The sequence below is a fragment of the Schistocerca americana genome, chromosome 2, assembly GCF_021461395.2.
Source record: "Schistocerca americana isolate TAMUIC-IGC-003095 chromosome 2, iqSchAmer2.1, whole genome shotgun sequence".
Classification (NCBI taxonomy): domain Eukaryota; kingdom Metazoa; phylum Arthropoda; class Insecta; order Orthoptera; family Acrididae; genus Schistocerca; species Schistocerca americana.
Genome location: NC_060120.1, coordinates 284705901 through 284729335, shown reverse-complemented (window position 1 = coordinate 284729335; position 23435 = coordinate 284705901). Strand labels below are relative to the sequence as shown.

Sequence of the window (23435 nt, the reverse complement as noted above, 5' to 3'; positions counted from 1 at the left end):
ATTTTAATATAAATATGGTTAGGTTTTAGCCTTTTCAAAGGATCCGCTCTTTGTCCTCAGAACAGCTGCACGAATCTTGGCATTTTGGAGATAAGTTTTTGTCATGTTTTGAGGAGACGTTGTTGGTAGACCCTCGAATCGCCTGGGCGGTCAATTGCTCAGCAATCTCACGTCTGTTCGCCTGTTCTGTCACCTCAGCCGTCGTTCAGACATGTCATTTAAGGCCCGCAGTGCACCACGGTTTCCTCGGTACCGGTTTTGGACAGCGCCATTTTGGCATGCGCAGTATACATTAACCACGGCGGTACGGCAACAGTTTATAGACTGGGCAATTTCGGAAATGCTTGTACCCCTGGTCCGAAAGCCAATGATCAAGGCAAGGCCTTTTGCACTGTTTGCCGCGAACCCGCGACACATTATACAGGGTGGTCCATTGATGGTGATCGGGCCAAATATCTCACGAAATAAGCATCAAACGAAAAAACTACAAAGAACGAAACTCGTCTAGCTTGAAGGGGGAAACCAGATGGCGCTATGGTTGGCCCGCTAGATGGCGCTGCCATAGGTCAAACGGATATCAACTGCGTTTTTTTAAATAGGAACCCCCATTTTTTATTACATATTCGTGTAGTACGTAAAGAAATATGAATGTTTTAGTTGGACCACTTTTTTCGCTTTGTGATGGATGACGCCGTAATAGTCACAAACGTATAAGTACGTGGTATCGCGTAACATTCCGCCAGTACAGACGATATTTGCTTCATGATACATTACCCGTGTTAAAATGGACCGTTTATCAATTGCGGAAAAGGTCGATATCGTGTTGATGTATGGCTATTGTGATCAAAATGCCCAACGGGCGTGTGCTCTGTATGCTGCTCGGTATCCTGGACGACATCATCCAAGTGTCCGGACCGTTCGCCGGATAGTTACGTTATTTAAGGAAACAGGAAGTGTTCAGCCACATGTGAAACGTCAACTACGACCTGCAACAAATGATGATGCCCAAGTAGGTGTTTTAGCTGCTGTCGCGGCTAATCCGCACATCAGTTGCAGAGAAATTGCGCGAAAGTCGGGAATCTCAAAAACGTCGGTGTTGAGAATGCTACATCAACGTCGATTGCACCCGTACCATATTTCTATGCACCAGGAATTGCATGGCGACAACTTTGAGCGTGGTGTACAGTTCTGCCACTGGGCACAAGAGAAATTACTGGACGATGACAGGTTTTTTGCACGCGTTCTATTTAGCGACGAAGCGTCATTCACCAACAGCGGTAACGTAAACCGGCATAATATGCACTACTGGGCAACGGAAAATCCACGATGGCTGCGACAATTGGAACATCGGCGACCTTGGCGGGTTGATGTATGGTGCGGCATTACGGAAAGAAGGATAATTGGCCCCCATTTTATCGATGGCAACCTAATTGGTGCAACGTATACTGATTTCCTACGTAATGTTCTACCGATGCTACAACAAGATGTTTCACTGCATGACAGAATGGCGATGTACTTCCAACATGACGGATCTCCGGCACATAGCTCACGTGCGGTTGAAGCGGTATTGAATAGCATATTTCATGACAGGTGGATTGGTCGTCGAAGCACCATACCATGTCCCGCACGTTCACCGGATCTGACGTCCCCAGATTTCTTTCTGTGGGGAAAGTTGAAGGATAAAAATGGTTCAAATGGCTCTGAGCACTATGGGACTCAACTGATGAGGTCATAAGTCCCCTAGAACTTAGAACTAGTTAAACCTAACTAACCTAAGGACATCACAAACATCCATGCCCGAGGCAGGATTCGAACCTGCGACCGTAGCGGTCTTGCGGTTCCAGACTGCAGCGCCTTTAACCGCACGGCCACTTCGGCCGGCAGTTGAAGGATATTTGCTATCGTGATCCACCGACAACGCCTGACAACATGCGTCAGCACATTGTTAATGCATGTGCGAACATTACGGAAGGCAAACTACTCGTTGTTGAGAGGAATGTCGTTACATGTGTAGCCAAATGCATTGAGGTTGACGGACATCGTTTTGAACATTTATTGCATTTATGTGGTATTTACAGGTAATCACGCTGTAACAGCATGCATTCTCAGAAATGATAAGTTCACAAGGGTACATGTATCACATTGGAACAACCGAAATAATATGTTCAAACGTCCCTACGTTCTGTATTTTAATTTAAAAAACCTACCTGTTACCAACTGTTCGTCTAAAATTGTGAGTCATATGTTTGTGACTATTACAGCACAATCTATCACAAAGCGAAAAAAGTGGTCCAACTAAAACATTCATATGTAATAAAAAATGGGGGCTCCTATTTAAAAAAAAACCGCAGTTGATATCCGTTTGACCTATGGCAGCGCCATCTAGCGGGCCAATCATAGTCCCATATGGTTTCCCCCTTCAAGCTAGACAAGTTTAGTTCTTTATAATTTTTTCATTTGATGTGTATTTCGTGAGATATTTGGCCAGGTCACTATCAATGGACCACCCTGTATACCGTCAAGGCCAGTGTTTCCCCAGCGGCCACGGATTGGCTGTTATGTTGACATCGAACATAGACAGTGATCACATTAATTCAACTGGACCGTATATTACTTCAGTGTCTGCAGATAACTCTCCACGTCCGCGCTATTACACATTTTCATTGCTTTTCGTTTGGTTATCTGTTTCACTTTGTGGAGTTATATACGAAGAGAAATGGGTTTTTCACATACAGTTAGCTGCAGTGAACAGAATGTAGTTGACGAATGAGTACTTCCTGCACTTTTCTCCCCAACAAGTAAGCATCTTACCTATTTACAGTACACTGCCTTCATGGCAAATGCTTTTAGTATTTGAGAAAATGATTTGGTTTAACAACTGCATCAACATCTGTACTCTGCGTATCACTGTGAAGTGCGTGGTAAAGTAAAACATACATTAGAGTTTCTTCCCATTCCATTCTAGGGTGCGGCTGTGAAGAATGACTGCTTGTACACCTCTCTGCGAACTGTTGCTTTCCAAATTTTGTCTGTGCAATCACTGCGCTCTGGTACGTTCTCAGGTGGCTAAAAAATATTTGAAGAATCTACCCTAAAAGGAGATTCACGAATTTTTCTAGGCTCGTTCTCGCGGGATTCGTGATATTTTTCTTCGGGCGTCGGCCAGTTTAGATTTTTTAGTATTCCAGTACACTCTCTCGCCAGTCAAACAAACCTGTGAACATTGCGTTTCCTTCTTTGTAAATTTTCGATTTCCCATGTTAATTCCACCTGATATGGCTCCCACGCAGTTGAGCAGCATTCAGGTATGGTCTGTACAGGTGTTTTTGCGTGTAATTTCTGTTTAAAAGATGAGCACGTTTACCAGTGCCTGATCAATGAAACATAGCCTGTGATTTGCTTTACCAACAACTAAACACTTCATATGTCTATGTATTGTTATTCCCAAACATTTATATGAAATTGTTGATTCTAGTTGAATTTTGCAGTTAAGGGGCACCATGCTTTTACCTTTCGTGCAGTGCATTACTTTGCACTTCGCTACACTAGGTGGTATTTGCGGCTTTACACTAGGCTGATATTTTCTCGAGCTCCATCTACATATTACTCCAGTTGTTCTCTCTTTCCTAGCGTTTTGTTCCGTCGTGTCGTGCCTACTGTTTTAATGATTTGGTAAATATGTTTTTATTTTAAATTTGCTCTTCCTGTTGTCAGTTAAATCAGAGATGTCGTGTGTAGCATTCCTTTGTTGTATATGTTCGTACCTTTTAATTGATCATACATTGTAATAACTGAGATGGAGGCTGGGAGCCAGCTCTTCATTTGTGAATGTGGAAAGCCGCCTTGTGGAAAACTGCCTTGTGGAAACCGCCTAAAGAACGGCACTCAGGCTAGCAGGTGTACCAAAGTAACAGTCAGTAAACCATTTGTAATAGTAATGCCGTGCAATTGTATGACAACTGTATGTATACCTTCCTCCACACTTACAGAAATCAGTGAAGCTTCGTTTATGTTGTTACGGACATACGTAGCAATTCCATGCACCTCGTGGTAAGTTACACCAAGTGCAGAATATCCAGGAAATCGACCTCCGCTTCGGAATATTTCTTCGCTGGAAACACGAGTTTCTTGAATGGCGATGACATCGATATTGTCGTCCAGAAAAAATTTTGACAGGTAGTCACACTTTGCCCTACTAATGCTTTCGATATTCAGTAGAAGGAGTCTGATAGTTGGTCCAATGTTTCTTGTTAATGAGCTCTGAAAAGAACTGTTTCTGCTATTTAGTTGATATGTCATTGCCAGGAGATCCTATGGATAGTCTGGCTGCCTATAATCACTGTTGCTCACTTAGCACCACCCAGGAGGCACGTGTAGGGTATTTTAAGGTTAAACCTACGGACGTGAGCAACGCAGGATTCGAACCTATCACGGCGCCAAAGAGGACTTCCTGCTGGCAACTCCAGATGCAGTGCGCTGGATTGAAGGACTGGATATTCACTTGTAAAGACAAACTTAAGTTTCTTGTTTGTCAATAGGCGCTAAGCTATACGAGCGGGCAACATTAAAAAAAACTGCAGTTTTTAGCGGGTAAAATTTCGTCATACATCACTGTATCGTCTACCGTAAGCCCGAGATTGCCACTAATACTATTGAATAAGTCATTAACGTGTAAAAGAAGAGGAACGGTCCTACTATTCACCCCTGAGGAACACTAGATATTTACTTTAGCGCTTGTAGATGATTTGCCCATCCAGGATAAGGTGGTGTGTCTTGCCGTAACATTAATTATGTGACTTACTGAGCGTTTACATAGACTTAATATGCTGCATTTGACCTCGCCCGGCGGCAGGAAGCACAGAGAGAAGAGATAGCGCCCCTACGCGAGGTTCCGCTACGCACTCCCGCGCTGCGCTGAGCCGGCCAGATAGCGGACTCATTGTTCCGGCTGCGCCCCGCAGGTAGGCAGACCGCGCGTCGCGTCGCGTGTCGAGTGTGCTCTCTTCCGCGCGCTGCCGCTGCGTGTGGAGTGTCTTCGAGCAGCGCAGCTTCTACCATAACTGGATAAATACTTGGCCGACTGAGCGCAGAGCTCGAGTAGCGACCGGTGAGCGAAGTTCTTCACTTGTGTACGCAACGGACCAGCAACAATGCCCAACTGTCCCAAGTGCGACAAGCCCGTCTATTTCGGTGAGTCAGAAGCCATAGCGATTGTTGGTCGAGAGAGCACGAATTTGGAAACACAATGTTTAGTTTTAAAATTCGACGCGGAACTATTTGTCGGGATAGAATCTTTTCTCAGATGAGAATGACTTATTGTTCGCCTCCAACAACAGAATTTTACACTCCTTCTACTGCAATATACGAGCAATAGCTATTTATATCTGTAAGAAATATAACCTCTTAAAATAGTCGCTTATATAACAATGTTTTCTTACAATCAGACGTTTGTTGCGAGCGCTTGATAGTGTTCAGTTATTATTTTGTAGCATCGCATTGCTCCGCCTTGCCTTGTTTTATATATACTGATCACAGCAGTGTAAAAAACTGCAATATCTTTTTTTTTTTGTTACAAATTTGCTAGACCATCGTTGCAGTGAATAGTTTTTATTACTGAAGTTCAGTCACCTGCGTCTGTGTTTATTGATTCTTCCGTCGCTGCTTGGTTGAACCATTGAACACAAATTGGGTATCTTCTACTATATAAAACTCTTAGAAATTGCACAGCTTGTATCTTTCATTTATGATTTTACGTCCGCAGTTTTAACCTAAACATTTGAATGACAAAACAAATGTCATTTCCTTCCCAGGTGATATACGAATCTGCAAGTGTGCCAGTGGTGTTGTGAAGTCGTTTCAGCTTTAGTTTCTCTGTACCTAATTGTGTTACTCAGTTGCAGTGTGATGCGGATGACAATTAGAGTTTGGTGCGTTTTGCTGATCAAATTAACTGAAAGCCGTCAGAACTTTTATCTGATACGAAAATGGGAAAATCCTGTGTTATAAACGGAGTATTTGCTTTTTGTAATGGATTGCAGTAGGGGATGTTAGCATAATGCGTGAGTTTGTTACAGACGACAGAGGATACCCAAAGCTCGCAGTAGTGCTACCTTGGTGTATGTATATTTTCTGAAGGAGTTGTTTTCTATATAGTGTAAAATATATGATTCGTTTTGATACTGAATTGGATAACTAAAAGTTTTTTAATGGTTACATGGCGCCACGCAATTGTTAATATACGAAATATAGGCACGCGTGTAACCAGATTTTACGGTTCGCAACACTTAATCTGAGCGCTACAGCGATAAGAACCCGTGTTCTGGAGGACGGCGGTTCGAATCTCCCGTCCGGCCATCTAGGTTCAAGTTTTCCGTCTTTCTCTGAGGGTTACGACCGATTTCTGTATCTATTCCAAGGTTGTAATCCACGTACATCATAGTTATGGGGGGGGGGGGGGATGTTGTACTCCAGTCTTCCTTTCATTGAGTAGTTTCTATAGGAGACTAAAACATTTTCCCCATTTTTGTATAAGGTGGACTATACCTACAAAACCAGTTGTATGTTGCAATAGAAAATTTCTTTTTCCTTTCAAAAACAGACAACGCATTGAATATTCGGGGGAAGTTTTCAGTTCAAGCGCCGAACTTGATTTTCTGAGATCGATATCATATAAAGTAGTTTGATGAGCTTGTAGTTGTAGATCTTTTATTTTCAGCGTACCATGATGATTCATATTAAGGACCAGCCTATAGTATTGGATGTTTGTTGTAACTTGAGACAACTAAACATCGCGAAAGCGACGCATCGTACGAAAAAAAGTGTCCTAGGTGAAAAGTTAATGTTAGTTAGGGTATATCTGTCTGTGCTACAACTGGCCACCACCCGCGACGGTGGGGTCAACTTTGGATTTTCAAATGGGGACCCGCATTTAAATTGTATATTCGGATTCTACGCCAAAAAATATGTAATGTTAACTCGAACCCTTGTTTCCCATTCATGGTAGATAGCGCTGTAATCGACGAATGCAAGTTTGTCCGTTCTTGCAATTAAGCACCGACGCATTTAATTCTATATTCCATTTACGATCTGAATACGAACCTTTGCTTTCTAACGGTTAGTACTGATCGTCACACGTTAGTTGAGTGTTGCAAATTTGATTGCACAGTACAGATAATACAGGTCGACATTAACGTTTATGGCAAATTATGTTGTTGTATAGTAACGCAGTTTTCTGTTCCCTACCGGACTGATTTTTGTGAGTCCCCAAACCATTTGAATGTTTCATTTCGGTGGCTGCCCTCGAACCCCGCCTTCAGGGCGACAGATTTCGGTGTGTGTGTGTGTGTTTCCATCCAAACGCCGAACTCTCGCGCAGGTGGCTATCGGCGTAATGCAAGCCGCAGCCAGAATTATAACGTAAAATGTCCATGAAGTTATAGTGACTGTCGCACTTGCCACGGGTACTCGCTGAAATTATGCATCCCAGTCGTGAGAAGCAATGGGACTCACCGAAATCAAGCTTCCCGATCGGAACAGAAAACTATTACATCCACACCTGACGTTGAAATGGCTAACCATATTATACTCTACAGTCAAGTTGGCAACACTAAAGTAAATTTCGAACATAAATATCTACCGTTAGAACACAGGTTTACATTTACATCGTAAATGAAATGCAGAATGAAATAGCAAGAACAGGTACACTTGATATTTTTCGATTATAGCGCCATCTACCTCGAATGGGTTGCAATGGTTTCAGTTAACCAAACGTAGTTTTTAGTGTTGAATCCGAATATTCAATAAAAACTGGGGACGGTTCCCATCTGAAAATGAAAAAGTTATCCCCGCCCACGCAGGAGGGGTGGTTAGGAGGTGGCAAGGTGTAGCCTAGACAGACGTTCCCTTTGCTAGTATTAGCTTTTCACATAGAACATTTTTTTCATTTAGTTGTCTCAAGTTAAAACTAACAATATATAATGGAGGGAGGTATAATTCCAGTACCACTGCAGTTATTTTCTCTTTTTTTGTGCAGTGACCCAACTACCGAAACATTAATGGACTTCACGACTGCAACTGAAGCATATAAAATAATGAAATAATAAACGCTGAAAAGTAACTTAGCGAGGTAGGAACAGATTTCATATACGATTTCCCAGTCTGTAACGTAGTGAGGAGAATGTAGTGATAGGAGCACTACTAATAATACGTATTCTGCTCTGCGGTGACCTTGCAGAGTCGGGAGCTTTCTCTGGCCAGTAACAGCATTCCGTGGGACAGCAGAACCGAGGCAGAAGTAATGAGACAGCCTCTCTCTTCTAGTCGTGGTCGTTTGCAGCTGCCATCAGCAGACCGCTTCCGGTGGTCGCACCCAGTGCGCTGTGACATCTCTTCACGCGGCGTAACTGGCGAACGTGACGTGACCATGCATAGCGCTCAGACTTTCAATGTCGGCGTGTCACGTTCACACATTTACGACATTCGAGAGCTGCGCCGGTCCGTGGGCGTTATTGGACGAGATGGTTGGAAGACAGAAAAATGTTGCTTTTGTAGTATCAAGGATATTGCGCTAATGTTCGCCGACAGTATTTTGTTTGATTGAATTTTTTTGGTTATGAAATTTTGTTTTCGGAGGCCCACGTACGTCTTACATTAGCTGTCCACATCGGTTCATTTTGTGTATTAGTGGACACAGCCATAACGGCGTAATCATTCAAATGCACAGTGAAGAATTAGCACTCCTTCAGGCCACGAGTGGCCTACCGGGACCATCCGACCGCCGTGTCATCCTCAGTGGAGGATGCGGATAGAAGGGGCGTTGGGTCAGCACACCGCACTCCCGGTCGTTATGATGGTATTCTTGACCGAAGCCGCTACTATTCGGTCGAGTAGCTCCTCAATTGGCATCACGAGGCTGAGTGCACCCCGAAAAATGGCAACAGCGCATGGCGCGACCACGCCCGACAGCGCTTAACTTCGGTGATCTCAGGAGAACCGGTGTATCCATCGCGGCAAGGCCGTTGCCACGCAGTGAAGAATAAATTATAAAAATTTATATTAAAAATGCAGAAATTCCTCTAGCTGTCTTTAAGGTGTCGATTTTATTTTGGCAACTAGTTTCAACGTATGGGCCTGAAGATGACGTTGTTACAATGTTGAAACTAGTTGCCAAAATAAAATCGACACCTCAAATACAACTGGAGGAATTTCTTCATTTTTAATATAAATTTATACCAGCTGACGTCCCACTGTCCTCCATTTCAGCTATGGATGTACGAGGAAATTATAAAAAAGGACTTGTGACTGAGGCAAATAATGTAATATTTTGACTGACATATCAAGTATCAGTGCTTATGCCACACTTACATAAAGCATTGTTCTGATAGTTACCACTTATTTTTCTTTCTCTTACACAACTGTTTACGCTATCTTGCTCTTGCGTGGCGTGATTTGGATCACAATTGTCGATTTCGGAACTTAGATAATGCAAGTTCTGGTTTTTCAGGGAACTTAAAACTTCACGTCTTCTCAAGTGTTATTTTAGGTAGTGCACATCCTGTCAAAGCATTTAGTAGAAGATTCGCGATATCGGCCCTCGGCAAGCTTCTTCGGGATTGTTTTGTAGGCAGAGATAAGCAATTTTGCGCACTCGAAACCACGTTCAACAAATGGTTCATTTTGCTTTTGAGAGGAAATCAGAATACACATTCAGATGTGCGCTGTAAATGTGTGGATTGGCGACTAGGCGAGAAATATGTGTGCTTCACTAATTCTGAAATCAGAGGCGTTGTCGTACTGGAAAAGAGGTAACATCAACCCGCTGATGGTCGCGTATCTTTAATTTTGCTTCCAGTATTGTATAAAAATGACTTGCGGACATTATTCTACCTTCTTCGCCTGTGATTGTGGCAATGCGACCACCTGCAGCGAATAAAAAATACCAATGTTTTTGCCTTCACTCCATGGCTTCAGCTGTGCGAGCGTTATAAGGGCAAATCAGTGCGCATTACCGGCACCAGATTAGTAACTGATTTACTCAAACGCTATGGAGAAAATAACTTAGTTTTTAGTTATCAACTTCGTCAGTTGTTTTGAAGCCCCTCTGCCACTTGGGACAACCTTTGCCTTGCTTACCTCAATCAAGCAACATTGTCTTCAACGCTGCCCTCATCGCGAAGAAAATAGACGCTATTTACTCTGTAGCAGATTGGACATTTCGGAATGAGTTCCATTGTCACGTGTAAATATCCCATTGTTAACAACGGAGGAATATCGTTGAAGTAAAGGCAGATTCGCCGGCCCGTGTGGCCGAGCGGTTCTAGGCGCTGCAGTCTGGAACCGCGCGACTGCTACGGTCGCAGGTTCGAATCCTGCCTAGGGCTTGAATGTGTGTGATGTCCTTAGGTTAGTTAGGTCTAAGTAGTTCTGAGTTCTAGGGGACTGATGACCTCAGAAGTTAAGTCCCATAGTGCTCAGAGCCATTTGAACCAAAGGCAGATTCATTGGACTGTGTGGCAATGTGCGACTCGCGAATATTTTGAGGCGATTGTCACACGCGCAACTTGTAGTTGTGTATCTTATTTCACTAGGCCCATCTTCTTCGCCGTTTAGTACTGCTGATAACGAATACCAGTGTCCTCAAACGATTCTCTCTCATCCTCAAAGATGTTAAAAAATGTAAAATTGTGCGTTTCACAACACGAAAAAGTAATGCCTCCGAATACTTTACGTGAAAACTCTTAAAGCTCTTTAAATAAAACAAACGTTTGTAACATCCTGCATCTTTATTATCCCTGTCTACAGACTTATTTCTCAAACGTAGACACCCTGGCGCCGGAAACATTTCGCCCAACGAGAGACCAGTTTGTTGATACGGTCGCTGCAGAGTGTTTGACTTTATTGACGGAGCCACAACCTGCGTGCACCGCTTCGTCACTATCAAAGTGAAGTTCTTGAAAGTGTCCTTTAAGTTCTGGAAGCAGATGAAAATCGGATGGGGCCAAATCGAGACTCTATGGAGGATGATCGATAACAGTGAATCCAAGGCGTCGGATTTTTGCGGATGTCGCAGCGCTTGCGTGTGGTCTGGTATTGTAATGCTAATGGAGAGGGTGCTCCGTGTGTGGACGAACTCATCGAATTCGAAAATCTGTTAGAACACTCTGTTTCTCATGCAGCGATATAGTTACGTTACACGCAGCCATGCCACACGCTACAATTCGGAGGCATTACTTTTCAGTGGTAGTATCCATGACCAAAGTATCAAAGAGTCACAAATGGAATCGGCCAGCTCATACAAATACCTGGGGGTGACACACTATAGGCATATGAAATGATACGATGACATTGGCCATGTCGTAGGTGAAGCAGACGGCAAACTTCGGTTTGCTGATAGGATTCTACAAAGGGGATTCCATACGAATGACCGATACTTCAATGTTGCTCAAATGTGCACCGTATACAGAGAAGGGCAGCACGAATAGTTACAGGATTGTTTGACCCTTGGGTGATTGTCGCAGAGATGCTGAAGAAACATAACTGGCGGGCGCTTAAAGATAGACGCAGATCATTCAGAGAAAACCTACTTAAGAAGTTTCAACAACCGACTTTAAATGATGACTCTAGGAATATTCTACGATTCCCTACATATCGCTCCCGTAGGAATCGAGAGGACAATAACAGATTAATTAGAGCTCGCACAGAGTCATTTAAACAGTCATTCTTCCCGCGCTCCATAGTTAATGGACGTGGAAGAAACCCTAATTAACTGGTCCAGTGGGACGTACCCTCTGCAATGCACTTCGCAGAATATGGACGTAGATGCAGTTCTATGGAATTTCTTGTTTGTCTTCGATATAAGCACCACGTCGTCAGCATACAACAGATACCAAAGAAACAAATATAATTTTTGTTCCATAGATCTGTGGTGAGGAAATCCTTAAGGTCGTAGGTATTGTCATAAAACAAGAAAACTTAGTACAAGTGAAGCGACATTTTTCCCACGTAGACCGTACATTTCATGAGAGCCTTTCTTAGTCACACCTTTAGTTTCGGCCTACAAAGCCATTTCCTAGAGTTTACCCAGAGAAAGGAGTCAGTCATTCACATGAAAATGGCAGTGAACTGGTAACTTGTTACCATTACGAACGATACCACATTGTGTGAGTTCACTGCCATTTTCATGTATATGACTCCTTGTTCTGTGTGAACACAAGGAAATGGCTTTTCAAGGCGAAACTAGTTGTATAACTAACAATAATAAGAGGCTGTAATAATGGATCACATATTGCCATGAGAGATGCAGAAACTGTATAAATTTTTCAAAATATTTGTTGTAACAGTCTCACTTGCATTTAATCGCATGTGATAACTAGTCAAATCTTATGGTTGAATTCGAAAAACCCTAACTATGTTGATTTTATTAGTTTATCTCGCAGTACAGTTTCATGTGTTGTTTTTTTATTCGGTATAATATTCGGCTCATGTAGTAGAAGTATGTGAGAACTAACTTCCAACACAGTTTTCGTAATTCTGTAAACATTTATATAACCAGTGTTGAACACCATTAACATTTTTCAGAAAGGATAGTTTTTCTCCTGAACTATGTTACACAATGATGCAATTGTGTACGTATCTTCTGTGCTATATGTGGGTACTGACTGCAAAGTGTGGTGTGAATAGAATTAACTGTAAAGAAGTAATGAATTGAAAAGTCATGCCTGGTGGTGAAGTTTAGCTGCATAGACAAGGAAAATGTAGTAAGCGATAAACTTTTATCCTTTCATTATTTTGTGGGGGCTGACAACGAAGATAAATGAGATTTTCACTCTGCAGCGGAGTGTGCGCTGATATGAAACTTCCTGGCAGATTAAAACTGTGTGCCCGACCGAGACTCGAGACCTTTGCCTTTCGCGGGCAAGTGCTCCACCAACTGAGCTACCGAAGCACGACTCACGCCCGCTCGTCACAGCTTTACTTCTGCCAGTATCTCGTCTCCTACCTTCCAAACTTTACAGAAGCTCTCCTGCGAACCTTGCAGGACTAGCACTCCTGAAAGAAAGGATACTGCGGAGACATGGCTTAGCCACAGCCTGGGGGATGTTTCCAGAATGAGATTTTCTCTCTGCAGCGGAGTGTGCGCTGATATGGTAGAGCACTTGCCCGCGAAAGGCAAAGGTCCCGAGTTCGAGTCTCGGTCGGACACACAGTTTTAATCTGCCAGAAAGTTTCATAACGGAGAGAAAGTTTCGAAAAGGCTAGAAATTATGTGTTACGTTTGTTGGTGGTCACTAAGTGGTCCCATTGTCAAACAGTGGATGAATGTATTGTAGTCTGGTTAATGTGTGTGCCATGAGTAGATGTTGATAGCTTTTTAAATTGGGCCAACAATTATATGAAATCCATGAAAAACATATTTTTGCTATCTCCGGAAATTGTTAGGCAACGGCGTTGCCGCAGTGGATACGCCGGTTCCCGTGAGATCACCGAAGTTAAGCGCTGTCGGGCGTGGTCGGCACTTGGATGGGTGACCATCCAGGCCGCCATGCGCTGTTGCCATTTTACGGGGTGCACTCAGCCTCGTGATGCCAATTGAGGAGCTACTCGACCGACTAGTAACGGCTTCGGTCAAGAATACCATCTTACGAGTGGGAGAGCGGTGTGCTAACCCCACGCCCCTCCTGTCCACATCCTCCACCGAGGATGACACGGCGTCGGATGGTCCCGGTAGGCCACTCGTGACCTGAAGACGGGGTGCTAGTGTGGAAATTGTTTGATTGGCGGTCTGGGTATGGTTGACCGGGTGATCGCTTTAGCCATTTACTAATGTACAGGGTGTCTGGAAGTTCTTGCGACAAACGTTCAGGGATGACAGATCATGTCACGGGGACAACTTCTGCAAGAGACAAAAATGCTGGCCGACACTTACCGCAGATGCGAGGCATTGTTTTGTATTGGTTATGCCTCTGCGAGGCGGTAGGACGTAGGCATTCTGCGGCAGTTGTATGCACTGCGTGTTAACTGTAAGCAAGTCATCTGCTCCGCGTGAAAGGCGGTAGGCCGAGCTCGAAAATTTTTTCTCTCCGCCTAGAGACACTCGTTCTTGGGGCTGTATTGTTGAAAACGACACTATCAGCTTACTGGGCAGGGAAGTATGAAAATGCAACACACCTGGTTATTTGGCCCTGCCAGTTCGGTGAAATCTTTGCGTCCTACGGTCGGCTAATTCAATAAGACGACGCCTGGTCTCGCCGGGAAACGTCAGCCGTCATTTTACTATAATAATAGATTCACCGAGACAGTGACATATTTGCAGTGATACTCCGTGTGACGGTATCCACACTGCCTTCTTCGCAGTGGCAGGCTCGGCTAATACGCGCGGTATGCGGGACACGTGGAGTGGCAGCAGCTGGAGTGCGCACGGCAGCCCACAGGGGGCGGTATCTGGTGGGGCGGGGGTGGGTTGGGGGCGGACAGGGCAGGACACGGAGGCACGCGCCGCTGGACAGCGAGCGATGCCCGGCACGGGGAGCGGGGATTCCAGCCACAGGCACGCCTCTGTCCCAGTCCAGCTGTGGGTGTCCTCTGCCCTGCTCGGGGGCCGACGCTTGACCGCGCGCCGATTGGATTGCCGTCACTGTCAACGTCACCGGCGTCTGCCGCGGATCGCGTATCCTGTCTGCAAGAACCTGGTTTCCCAGAAATACGGGCCAGCTAACGGTGCGCACACATTCAGGACAGTCAGTTCGTGCCTCGTTGTCGGGTATTAAACGCCCAAATAAGTCGAATTTATAATTTGTGAAAGGACGTGTCCGACACTGGAGAAGGCATCACTGCTATCGCATCAAAACGATAATCATATACGCCCTCTTTGTTCGACAGATAAACGACAGGTCATCCAACATTTGAAATTGCTGGACGTCCGTAGAACCATATGTAAGTTGATTTTTGAGCCAAATTTCAACTTTTTCTTGCGAACATTGCGGCTGCCATCAAATTATTTATGGGGAGTAATTTTGTAACAAATAACCCTAAACGAGACCTAAATGTATGTCTGTACCAGACTACATCTGCATCATACTTAGCAATCATACACAACCGCTGTCTCGACGGAAGATCCGTACCAAAAAAACGGGAAAGTTGCACAGATCACACCAATATCCAAGAAATGAAATAGACGTAAACGGCTGAATTAAAGACTCGTATTACGTAACTAATGAGGACGTACTGGATAGAATTGGGGAGAAGAGGAATTTGTGGCACAACTTGATTAGAAGAAGGTATCCGTTGGCAGGATACGTTCTGAGGCATTAAGGGATCACCAATTTAGTACTGGAGGGAAGCGTGGAGGGTAAAAATCGTAGACGGAGAGCAAGAGATGAACACAATAAGCAGATACTGAAGGATGTAGGTTGCAGTGGTTATTCGGAGATGATGAGGCTTGCACAGGATAGAGTAGCACGGAGAGCTGTAACAACCAGTTGTGGACTGAAGACCGCAACAATCGTATTTTCGAACATATTATGTGGTCGGCATTATGAATTACTTCGAAGAAAACGACTTATTGACACATAGTCAGCACAAATTCAGGAAATATAGTACTTTTGTAAAACAACTAGCTGTTTGTTCAAATACGAAGTGATGAGTGCTATCGACAAGGGATTTCAAACTTCTTGTATATTTCTCCATTTCCAGAAGGCTTTTGACGAAACAAGCGACTTGTAATCAAATTGCGTGCGTGTCGAATATCGTCTCGGCTATGCGACTGGATTTGTGATTTCCCGTCAGAAAGGTCACAGTTCGTAGTAACTGACGCAAAATCATTGAGTTAAACAGAAGTAATATCTGGCATTCCCCAAGGAAGTGTAATAGGCCTTCTGCTACTCCTGATCTACATAAACAATTCAGGAGACAATCAGAGCAGCGCCATTAGATTGATTGCAGATGATGCTGTCATTTACAGTCTTGTATAGTCATCAACGTCCGCCTCCACACTGCCAAAGCGGACGAAGGCTACGCCTGAGCGATTTTGTTGGGAAACACTGCAGGATCCTCCGTACAGCCCGAATCTTCCACTGTGTGCTTTTCACACCTCTGGCGATCTGAAGAAAGACGTGCGTGGACGTCGGTATCAGTTGGACGAGGAGGTGCAAGACTGGGTGCGGTTGTGGATCCGTCAGCGACCGATCGCATTCTACGAAACAGGAATTTATTGTCTCGTCTCCCAGTGAGATAAATTTGTCATCCAACACCATCGGTTGGACATTAGCAGCAGCGAGACTGGCGAATTACCGTCCGTTGCTTAGGCTGGCGCTGACGCCACAACGGAGAAGGCGCGTTTGGAGTGGTGGACGGGGAAGCATGGTCTGCTGATGAATGGCATCACGTTGTGTTCAGTGATGTATCGCGGTTCTCCATTCCCCCAGCTGACTCGTCGGCGAGTATGGCGATGACCTGGGGAGAGGAACCATTCTTCCAGTGTTTTGGAGAGGCACAGCGGTGGCGTTGTGATGTGGTGAGCCATCGGGTGTGACTTCAGGGCACGGCTGGCATTCAGTGAACTGAGGAAACTATGACAGTGGGCAGTATGGTAGGATATCTTTTTTAAGACATCAAGGAATTACTTCCATGGTTCTAGAGGGAGCCGATGAAGGCAGATATTGGAATACATCCAGCAAATAATTGAGGACGTAGGTTACAAGCGCTACTCGCAGATGAACAGATTGGTACAGGAGAGGAATTCGTGGCGGGCCGCATCAAACAAGTTAGAAGACTGATGAAAAAAGAAAAGCGGGTGCCATTTTTCAGCAGTACAATGCTTGTCCACGCATGGCAAGTGCCTCGATGAGCTGTCTGCGTGCTGTTGACGTACTCCCATGGCCAGCTAGGTACCCAGGTCGGTCCCCGATAGAAAATGTGGCTGAGTGGCTCGGACGTCGACTCCGTCCGGTTGTCCGCCTGGTGACGCGTTTGCCTCTCATGCAGCGGGCCCGGTTTCGATTCCCGGCCGGATTGGAGATTTTCTCCGCCCGTGGACTGCGTATTGTGTTGTCCTCATCATCATTTCATCATCGTCGACACGCAAGTCGCCCAATGTGGCCGAACTTCCCCGGATGGGGCCTGCCCACCATCAATGCCTACGATCATTTCATTTTCCATCCGACTGCAAGTGCCACGATATCAAAGACTGCAAGTGCCAGGATATCAAAGACTCGTGTCAACAGCGAGAACCATACTGCCTCAGGAGAGGATACAATGAAGGACGCCCTTCCCAACAGAATCAGTGCCCGCATCCAGGCCAGAGGACGTAAAACATCATACAGATGAGTGGGTTCATACTGCAAAGATTTTGACGCGATTTTGTAATCACTGAAATAACATCGCAAAATTCGCTTGTAAAAGTTTAAACTAAGCACGGAAATCAAGTTCCTTGCCGTCGCGTGCACATGCCTCAGCTCAGTTTCAAGTAATTGCACCAAGTCTCTCGGTAGCAACCCACAATACTTGGCACTTGACGGTACAGTTCGCGTAAGCAGAAAAGGAAAATTTCGACAACTGCAAACTTGTACCTAACACTCACTGCTGTCATTTCGCTCACGGTCGACGTGCCGGCCACAGAGTGTGGACGTAAACTGCCGACTGACCCTCCAACGCGCCACGTTCCAAAACCCGCATCGTTGATCCGCGAACCCACACAGTGCCCAGAACCGGTACAAACTTTCACAGCTGAGCGTTAGCGGTACGATTATACTAACATTTTAGATCCGCTTTGTTCCATCTTTGAGGCGAGACTCTGTTAAGAGCTGCAAAATACGTTCCTTCAGCTTCAGTAGGCTATAAACCGGACCCAAAGTATTTTTCTTCCGCACTTTTTTTTTCATAATGAAAGAGATGGTAGTGAGGGGTGCCAAATCTGACAGAACAGCGTGAATATTACGAAAATTTGTAGTTCTCACTTTTCCCACTGCCTGAGCGCAATTGCGGGCGGGGGCAGCGTTCTGATGAACATTTTTCTTTTTCGTCAGCAATGCTGATCGCATTTCAGGTATTTTGTTATCCAGTTGACCCAAAGGTCTTGTGCAGTACTCGCCAATTATGGTATTCAGTTTTGCAAGGTAAACAGTTTGAGGAGTCTGTGCCGGGTTACTGGCTGTTATCCACTGTTAGATTGCTGTTTCGCTTCTTGAGCTGGTTTAAAAAAATCGTTATCCAAACAGGCCAGAAATTCTGAAACAGTGAAACATGGATAATACAGTCGAGTGCAAAGACAAGAAATTTCAGTTATTGTGTATATCGACATTCCTGCACGTATAGCGTTTACCAGATGTATTTCGACATGTGAATATAACATGTCAGTTTCCTGAAGTATCCCTGGAGCACTTCCATCAAGTTCCAATGTCGTTCTTATGTCAGCACCATGGCTGATTCCATCTCCATCTTAAACTGGATGAGTGTTCCGTCCCTAATGATATCGACGTCGACGATGCACAAACAGTTCCTCATTTCGTTTATTCGCACGTGAAACACCCCATGTTTTCAACATATTATTTTAAAAGTTGGGAAACCGCAGCCAAAATTATTAAAATCACTACCGTTGACTTGGCTCTAAGCAATCACTTTTTCGCACAGTGACTGTTCAAAAAAGAAAAAAAGAACTGTGATTACACAGCTCTCATTGATATATGACGCTTCATGGTAGTACACAATTATTTTCAAGCCATTGTAATTTTTTAGTGTTTTACTTTCTTGTACAGATCACATGAAGATTTATCTCTGTTGATGCGAAACTAGTAGCGACGTTTTTTAATAAAAGTGCTTAACAGCCAGTGCGGAAAATTTTATTTACGACATTTTCAACTCTTAGCTTGTATTGTCTGTTGGTGTTCCGACAGTATTCTCTTTCTATCAGAAAATTGTGCAGTTTTATGGCAGTATTATCAGCGCCTTACTGGATTTTTCTACACTTGAGTGTTCTACCGATCCCTCCACGTGGAGCGATCCATTAATTTTACCTCTCTTACAGCTGCACAGGCGTCGGACCGCTAATCACCGCTCGTATCTTGACAGGTGCCACTCCTCTGGCTGATAGCCGTGTGTCTCCTAATAGTCTCTCTCCTGTGTACTTCAGAAAATAAAAACACGGCTACTGAGTTGTGTTGCTCATTTTGATTGTGGAATGAGTGGTGGCGTTGTTTTTATCTAATCTGCTCAACGTTGCTTCACTGACAGTAGTGACCGCATTGCGTATTCTCACCTCGATGATTTCATAACTCATGTCACCAGAATTCACATGAATTCATGAAATCTCTACTGGAGGAGGAATGGTGTAGCTTCAGATGCGATGCTTCAGCAGAACTACTAAGCTGTGCAATATTTTAACTATCGTATTTCCGCATGTATGAGACGTACCATATTTCGAAAAACTGTGTGTCTAATAAAACAAGTCACAAAATGCTTCTAAAACTTTTACTTAATGAAACATGCCATAAAATGTTATAAAACTGTTGCTTAATACATCGTGCCATAAAATGGTTATAAAACTTTTACTTTCGTTCCGCGCCCTTTCGTACTGTATTTGTCCCAACTTTTCCGCCCTTGTTACCGAGATATTACGTCACGTTTTGTCATGTTTGTTCAGAAATAGCTCGTATTAGAGGTTTTCGTACAACGCTGAACACCAGCTAAAAGGTGAGCAGCCTGCAAAGGCGAATGGTGAACAAGCGTTGCTCCTCTTCTAACAACGCAAACAATTCTAGCCAGGCTACAGGATGAATAAGCCCTGCTGAGAACACAAAAGCAGAGAAAGCCCACGAAATGAGAATTCATTAAAATGGAATTTAGAGAAGAAATCTAAAATAGGGACTCAAGAGCAAAGGGTGGTTGGCATTTCTATGTTTCGAAAATTAAGTCAGGATGAACTGCTGACGACAAACAAGTGTTCCCTCCCATACGAGGACGCAGTTCACGAACGCTATCGATTGAGCTTGCGTACACACAACACAGTGCAAAAAGATGTACGAGTTTTATGAATAAGTCTTTCGATTTCAGTGGTGGAAGACACAAAATTTTGAGTTAGTGACTGTTCTCGAATGTGTATGAAGACTGCCTTCAAATTGATGTGCTAAGTACCAAATGTCTTCATGAGAATGGGGTTGAAAAAAATGTGAAGGTGAGTGCACAATTATTCATGACTTGTTACGAGGCATGCAGGCAGTCAATCTTTTTCCATTCGTGAATGTAACAGAGTGGGGAATGACTGTGTACTGGGTCTAGAAGTGTACACGGCGTCTCAGACACTTAGGGAGATAAATATGCAGCTGGTAGAGGATCCTAAACTTAGAATTCTAATGTGGAGAATCAAATTGAGGAATAAATATTCCAGGTAGTACTTGGTCTCGAATGAGCAGTGCGTGTGATGGGCGTCTTCGTAAGCTGCTCAAACGACTGCCTGTCGCATCACCGTAGGTGCTACTGCCTTGGAAAAGCACTGACAGTGTGTACATGAACGAAGTTGCATCGACATACCACAGGTGCCAAGGATTGTGATAATAATGATGAAAAAATATTGTAATATATTAATGTTAAATTAAGAGTTTATTTTTGTCTGTCCTTATTAAATCCCTGTAGTGAAAATTAACAGATTCCAAATCAGAGGAATACGCCCTCGGAAATATTTGAGAAACATGTGTCAGACATTTAATTTAACGACACTAATAGTAAAAAAAATTGTCACAACCATATCAACCTCGTAATTTAAATGGTATGAAATCTAAGTGTGTGCTCACCGTTATCATTATTTCACTTAGCATGAAGTTTGTGAACACGATCTGCATTTTGGGGCTCTGCAAGCGTGTAACTTTGGTAGGTGAGTTTGGGTGGGTGGGTGGGGGGTGGTGGTGGGGGTTGTTTGTTTCGGCCGTTACTGACTAACATCAACGGTCGATCTTCTTCCTGTTAGGTCTTAACTCTTTGTGTCTTGCTCACTCAGCTTCGTTAGGCTCACGAGCATGTCGAAGTAAGTGTGCGGGTGGGCACCTTCAGCTGGTCGGGTTGAAAACCCACTGTCGTACTCTAGTTGCCGTAGATGGTACTGATAAATTGTCGTTTGGAGGGGGTTTTGAGTACCAACAACCCCCCCCCCCCCCCCAACAAAGATCCACGCATGCCGGAAGCTGAATAGCGACAGTGACATATCGACGAGCAGCCTCAGTTCGTAATCTAGCCCCTGACAGCTGGGTTGTGCCTCTTCACAGCTTCTCTTCGCCACACGGACATCGCCCGCTCGCTCATGCATGAAGTCATCCGATTTTCACGGCCATGTGTCTGGCGTCATGCCCACACATAGCTGCTGCTCGTAATTCTCTCTCTCCTGAGCCGCGGCAGCGGAACGTTCTTCAGTCAGCGGAACGGACCTTCTTCCGAGTACTAGGGTTCCTGCGGAACCGTCCCAAACGTATCTCCGATAAGCAGGGTTCGTTATACTCCTCAGTAATGAAGGCGAACGTTGGTGGATCCTGAAACCGCGATATACGGGTCATCCTAATTTATGTTCTCCGTCAGTTACTATTCTGCAAGCGCCCATATCAGTACTTAATCAAGTGGTAAACAGACCTAAGTGATACGGGAAACTGTCAGGAGGCTGCATCAAGAGTCCTGCTACAACCGTTCAAGTTTCAATGGATTTTATCTATCGTGAGGTACATGGCAAATGACACGTTTATAAAAATCCCATTTAGTTTCCGAATCTTGTTTCGATTTCCATGCGTACATGATACTCTTCTGAGAAGACACACTTGTTTTTCTCGTAATATTGGACACTGCGATAAGTACTCCGTCCTACTGACTTATGTGACCTCAAATATTTTTTCATTCTGGAAAGCTGAGAAAGACGTGACATCTTTCACAGTCAGCATTTTTCTTGCAACGGCAGATTGTGCGTGTATTTTCTCCGCGATGTAGGGGTCTAAATACAACATCATTTATGAGTCTCGAGAGTCTGCTGGTCATAATTGTCTGTTGCGCTGCAGCGTTCCTTCAGAAATTTTTTTGTTTTGTATTCTTCAGATCTGTTAACTTTGAAATGTCGCGTCAACACTTTTGCATCCCGCCTGGAAGACGGAGTGTGGGTAGGAGCAGGAAAAGGTGAAAGTCTCTCGTTACTGCAGTGTGAATTAAAATCACCTTTACTTTAGCAACAAGAGTAATACATAACTTTGCCCTTAGGTGCTAAGTTGAAGCGAAGTGTCCCGGCCGTCTGCTGTTGTTCAAATGGGCAGAATCTGGAGCGGAGCTCGTAGAGGTCTCCCGCTCCGGCTAGAGTGCGCTGTCGTCGGTGTCCCTGTCGTAGTGCCAACCTACGCAGTGGCATCGTAGCTATCGATACCACAAACACACTGCACAGTTTTACAGATAAATGACCTCAAGGGATGGTGAAAAAGACGCATCTCTGTATTTTAAAAATATTTTTATTCGGTTTCAGCCGTGCAAGCTGTGGTCAGCAGCCTTGTTCGGTATGAGTTAACAATAATATAAGTTTTTACTTAGAAGTCTACGTAGAACTATGCTGGCTTGGAGCAGGACGTGTAAATAGCATATAGCCATATTTACATGCGATTGTGTAATGAGAGTATAAAATGAATCGTTCTACAATATTACCATTAATCGTGTATGTTAACAACTTTATATAAGTTACGTAGAAAGACTCGCACCAAGCCAGAGCGTCACACCATCGAGAATAAATAAGCGTCTAACTAAATCACATTGAGAACTGACCACTCTGAATATTAGATATTGCCCACAGTGTTTTGTTTCTGTTGTTCACTTGCATCGAAAGTTAACTTTCTCTACAGTTTTAAATGTATCAGACTCTTTGTTTATTGACCGCTGATCCTCTTAAAATTAATGACTAAACGCAAAGTATTAAAGATGCTGGCTTCTCATTCGCTCATTCTTCACAGACCTACACTTTTCCCCACAGCACTAGAAATTTACAAGCGTTTGTGGAACTGGTGGACATTCCCATTGTGCGCAAATGCCCCTATCTACAGGTTAACCGTCTCTCTGTGAGCACCAGCTCCTTCTCCTTCGTCATTAACAATGCTCAAATTAAATCGTTGTATCCTCAGTGTCACATCACTTGGAGCCGTCATATTCTTTTTTTCCATTACACTCGCTTTTCTAACATGTCATATTCAACGTATCAGAGATTCACTTAGTGACCTCTGTTTCGAAAATAGGGGCGATTCATGTCTAACTATCGAACAGCTTAAGCAAAATATACCTCATCCAGAAAGAATTCAGTGTCGACTAGAGGAACCAAATTTTGGACGCGCACACCAGCTAAGAGGAAACTGGAAGGGGAATTCGTGCAGGCCATCACCTCGAAATGAGTTGTAGCTGCGTTTTTACTGTCGTTCGGCCATCGTGGTACAGCATTGAAT

General features: G+C 44.1%; 1 protein-coding gene and 1 pseudogene across 1 annotated transcript in view; both read left to right on the top strand.

Moving 5' to 3' along the window:
- Window positions 1-5050: 5050 nt before the first annotated feature.
- The window catches only part of LOC124595623 (cysteine-rich protein 1-like), a 135078-nt gene continuing 116693 nt past the window's right edge, over window positions 5051-23435 (top strand). The window contains exon 1 of the mRNA XM_047134444.1: window positions 5051-5190. Coding sequence (XP_046990400.1) covers window positions 5151-5190 — 40 coding nt within the window. The 5' untranslated portion in view covers window positions 5051-5150. The remainder of the gene's footprint in view (window positions 5191-23435) is intronic.
- On the top strand, window positions 13437-13554 carry LOC124596793 (annotated as a pseudogene).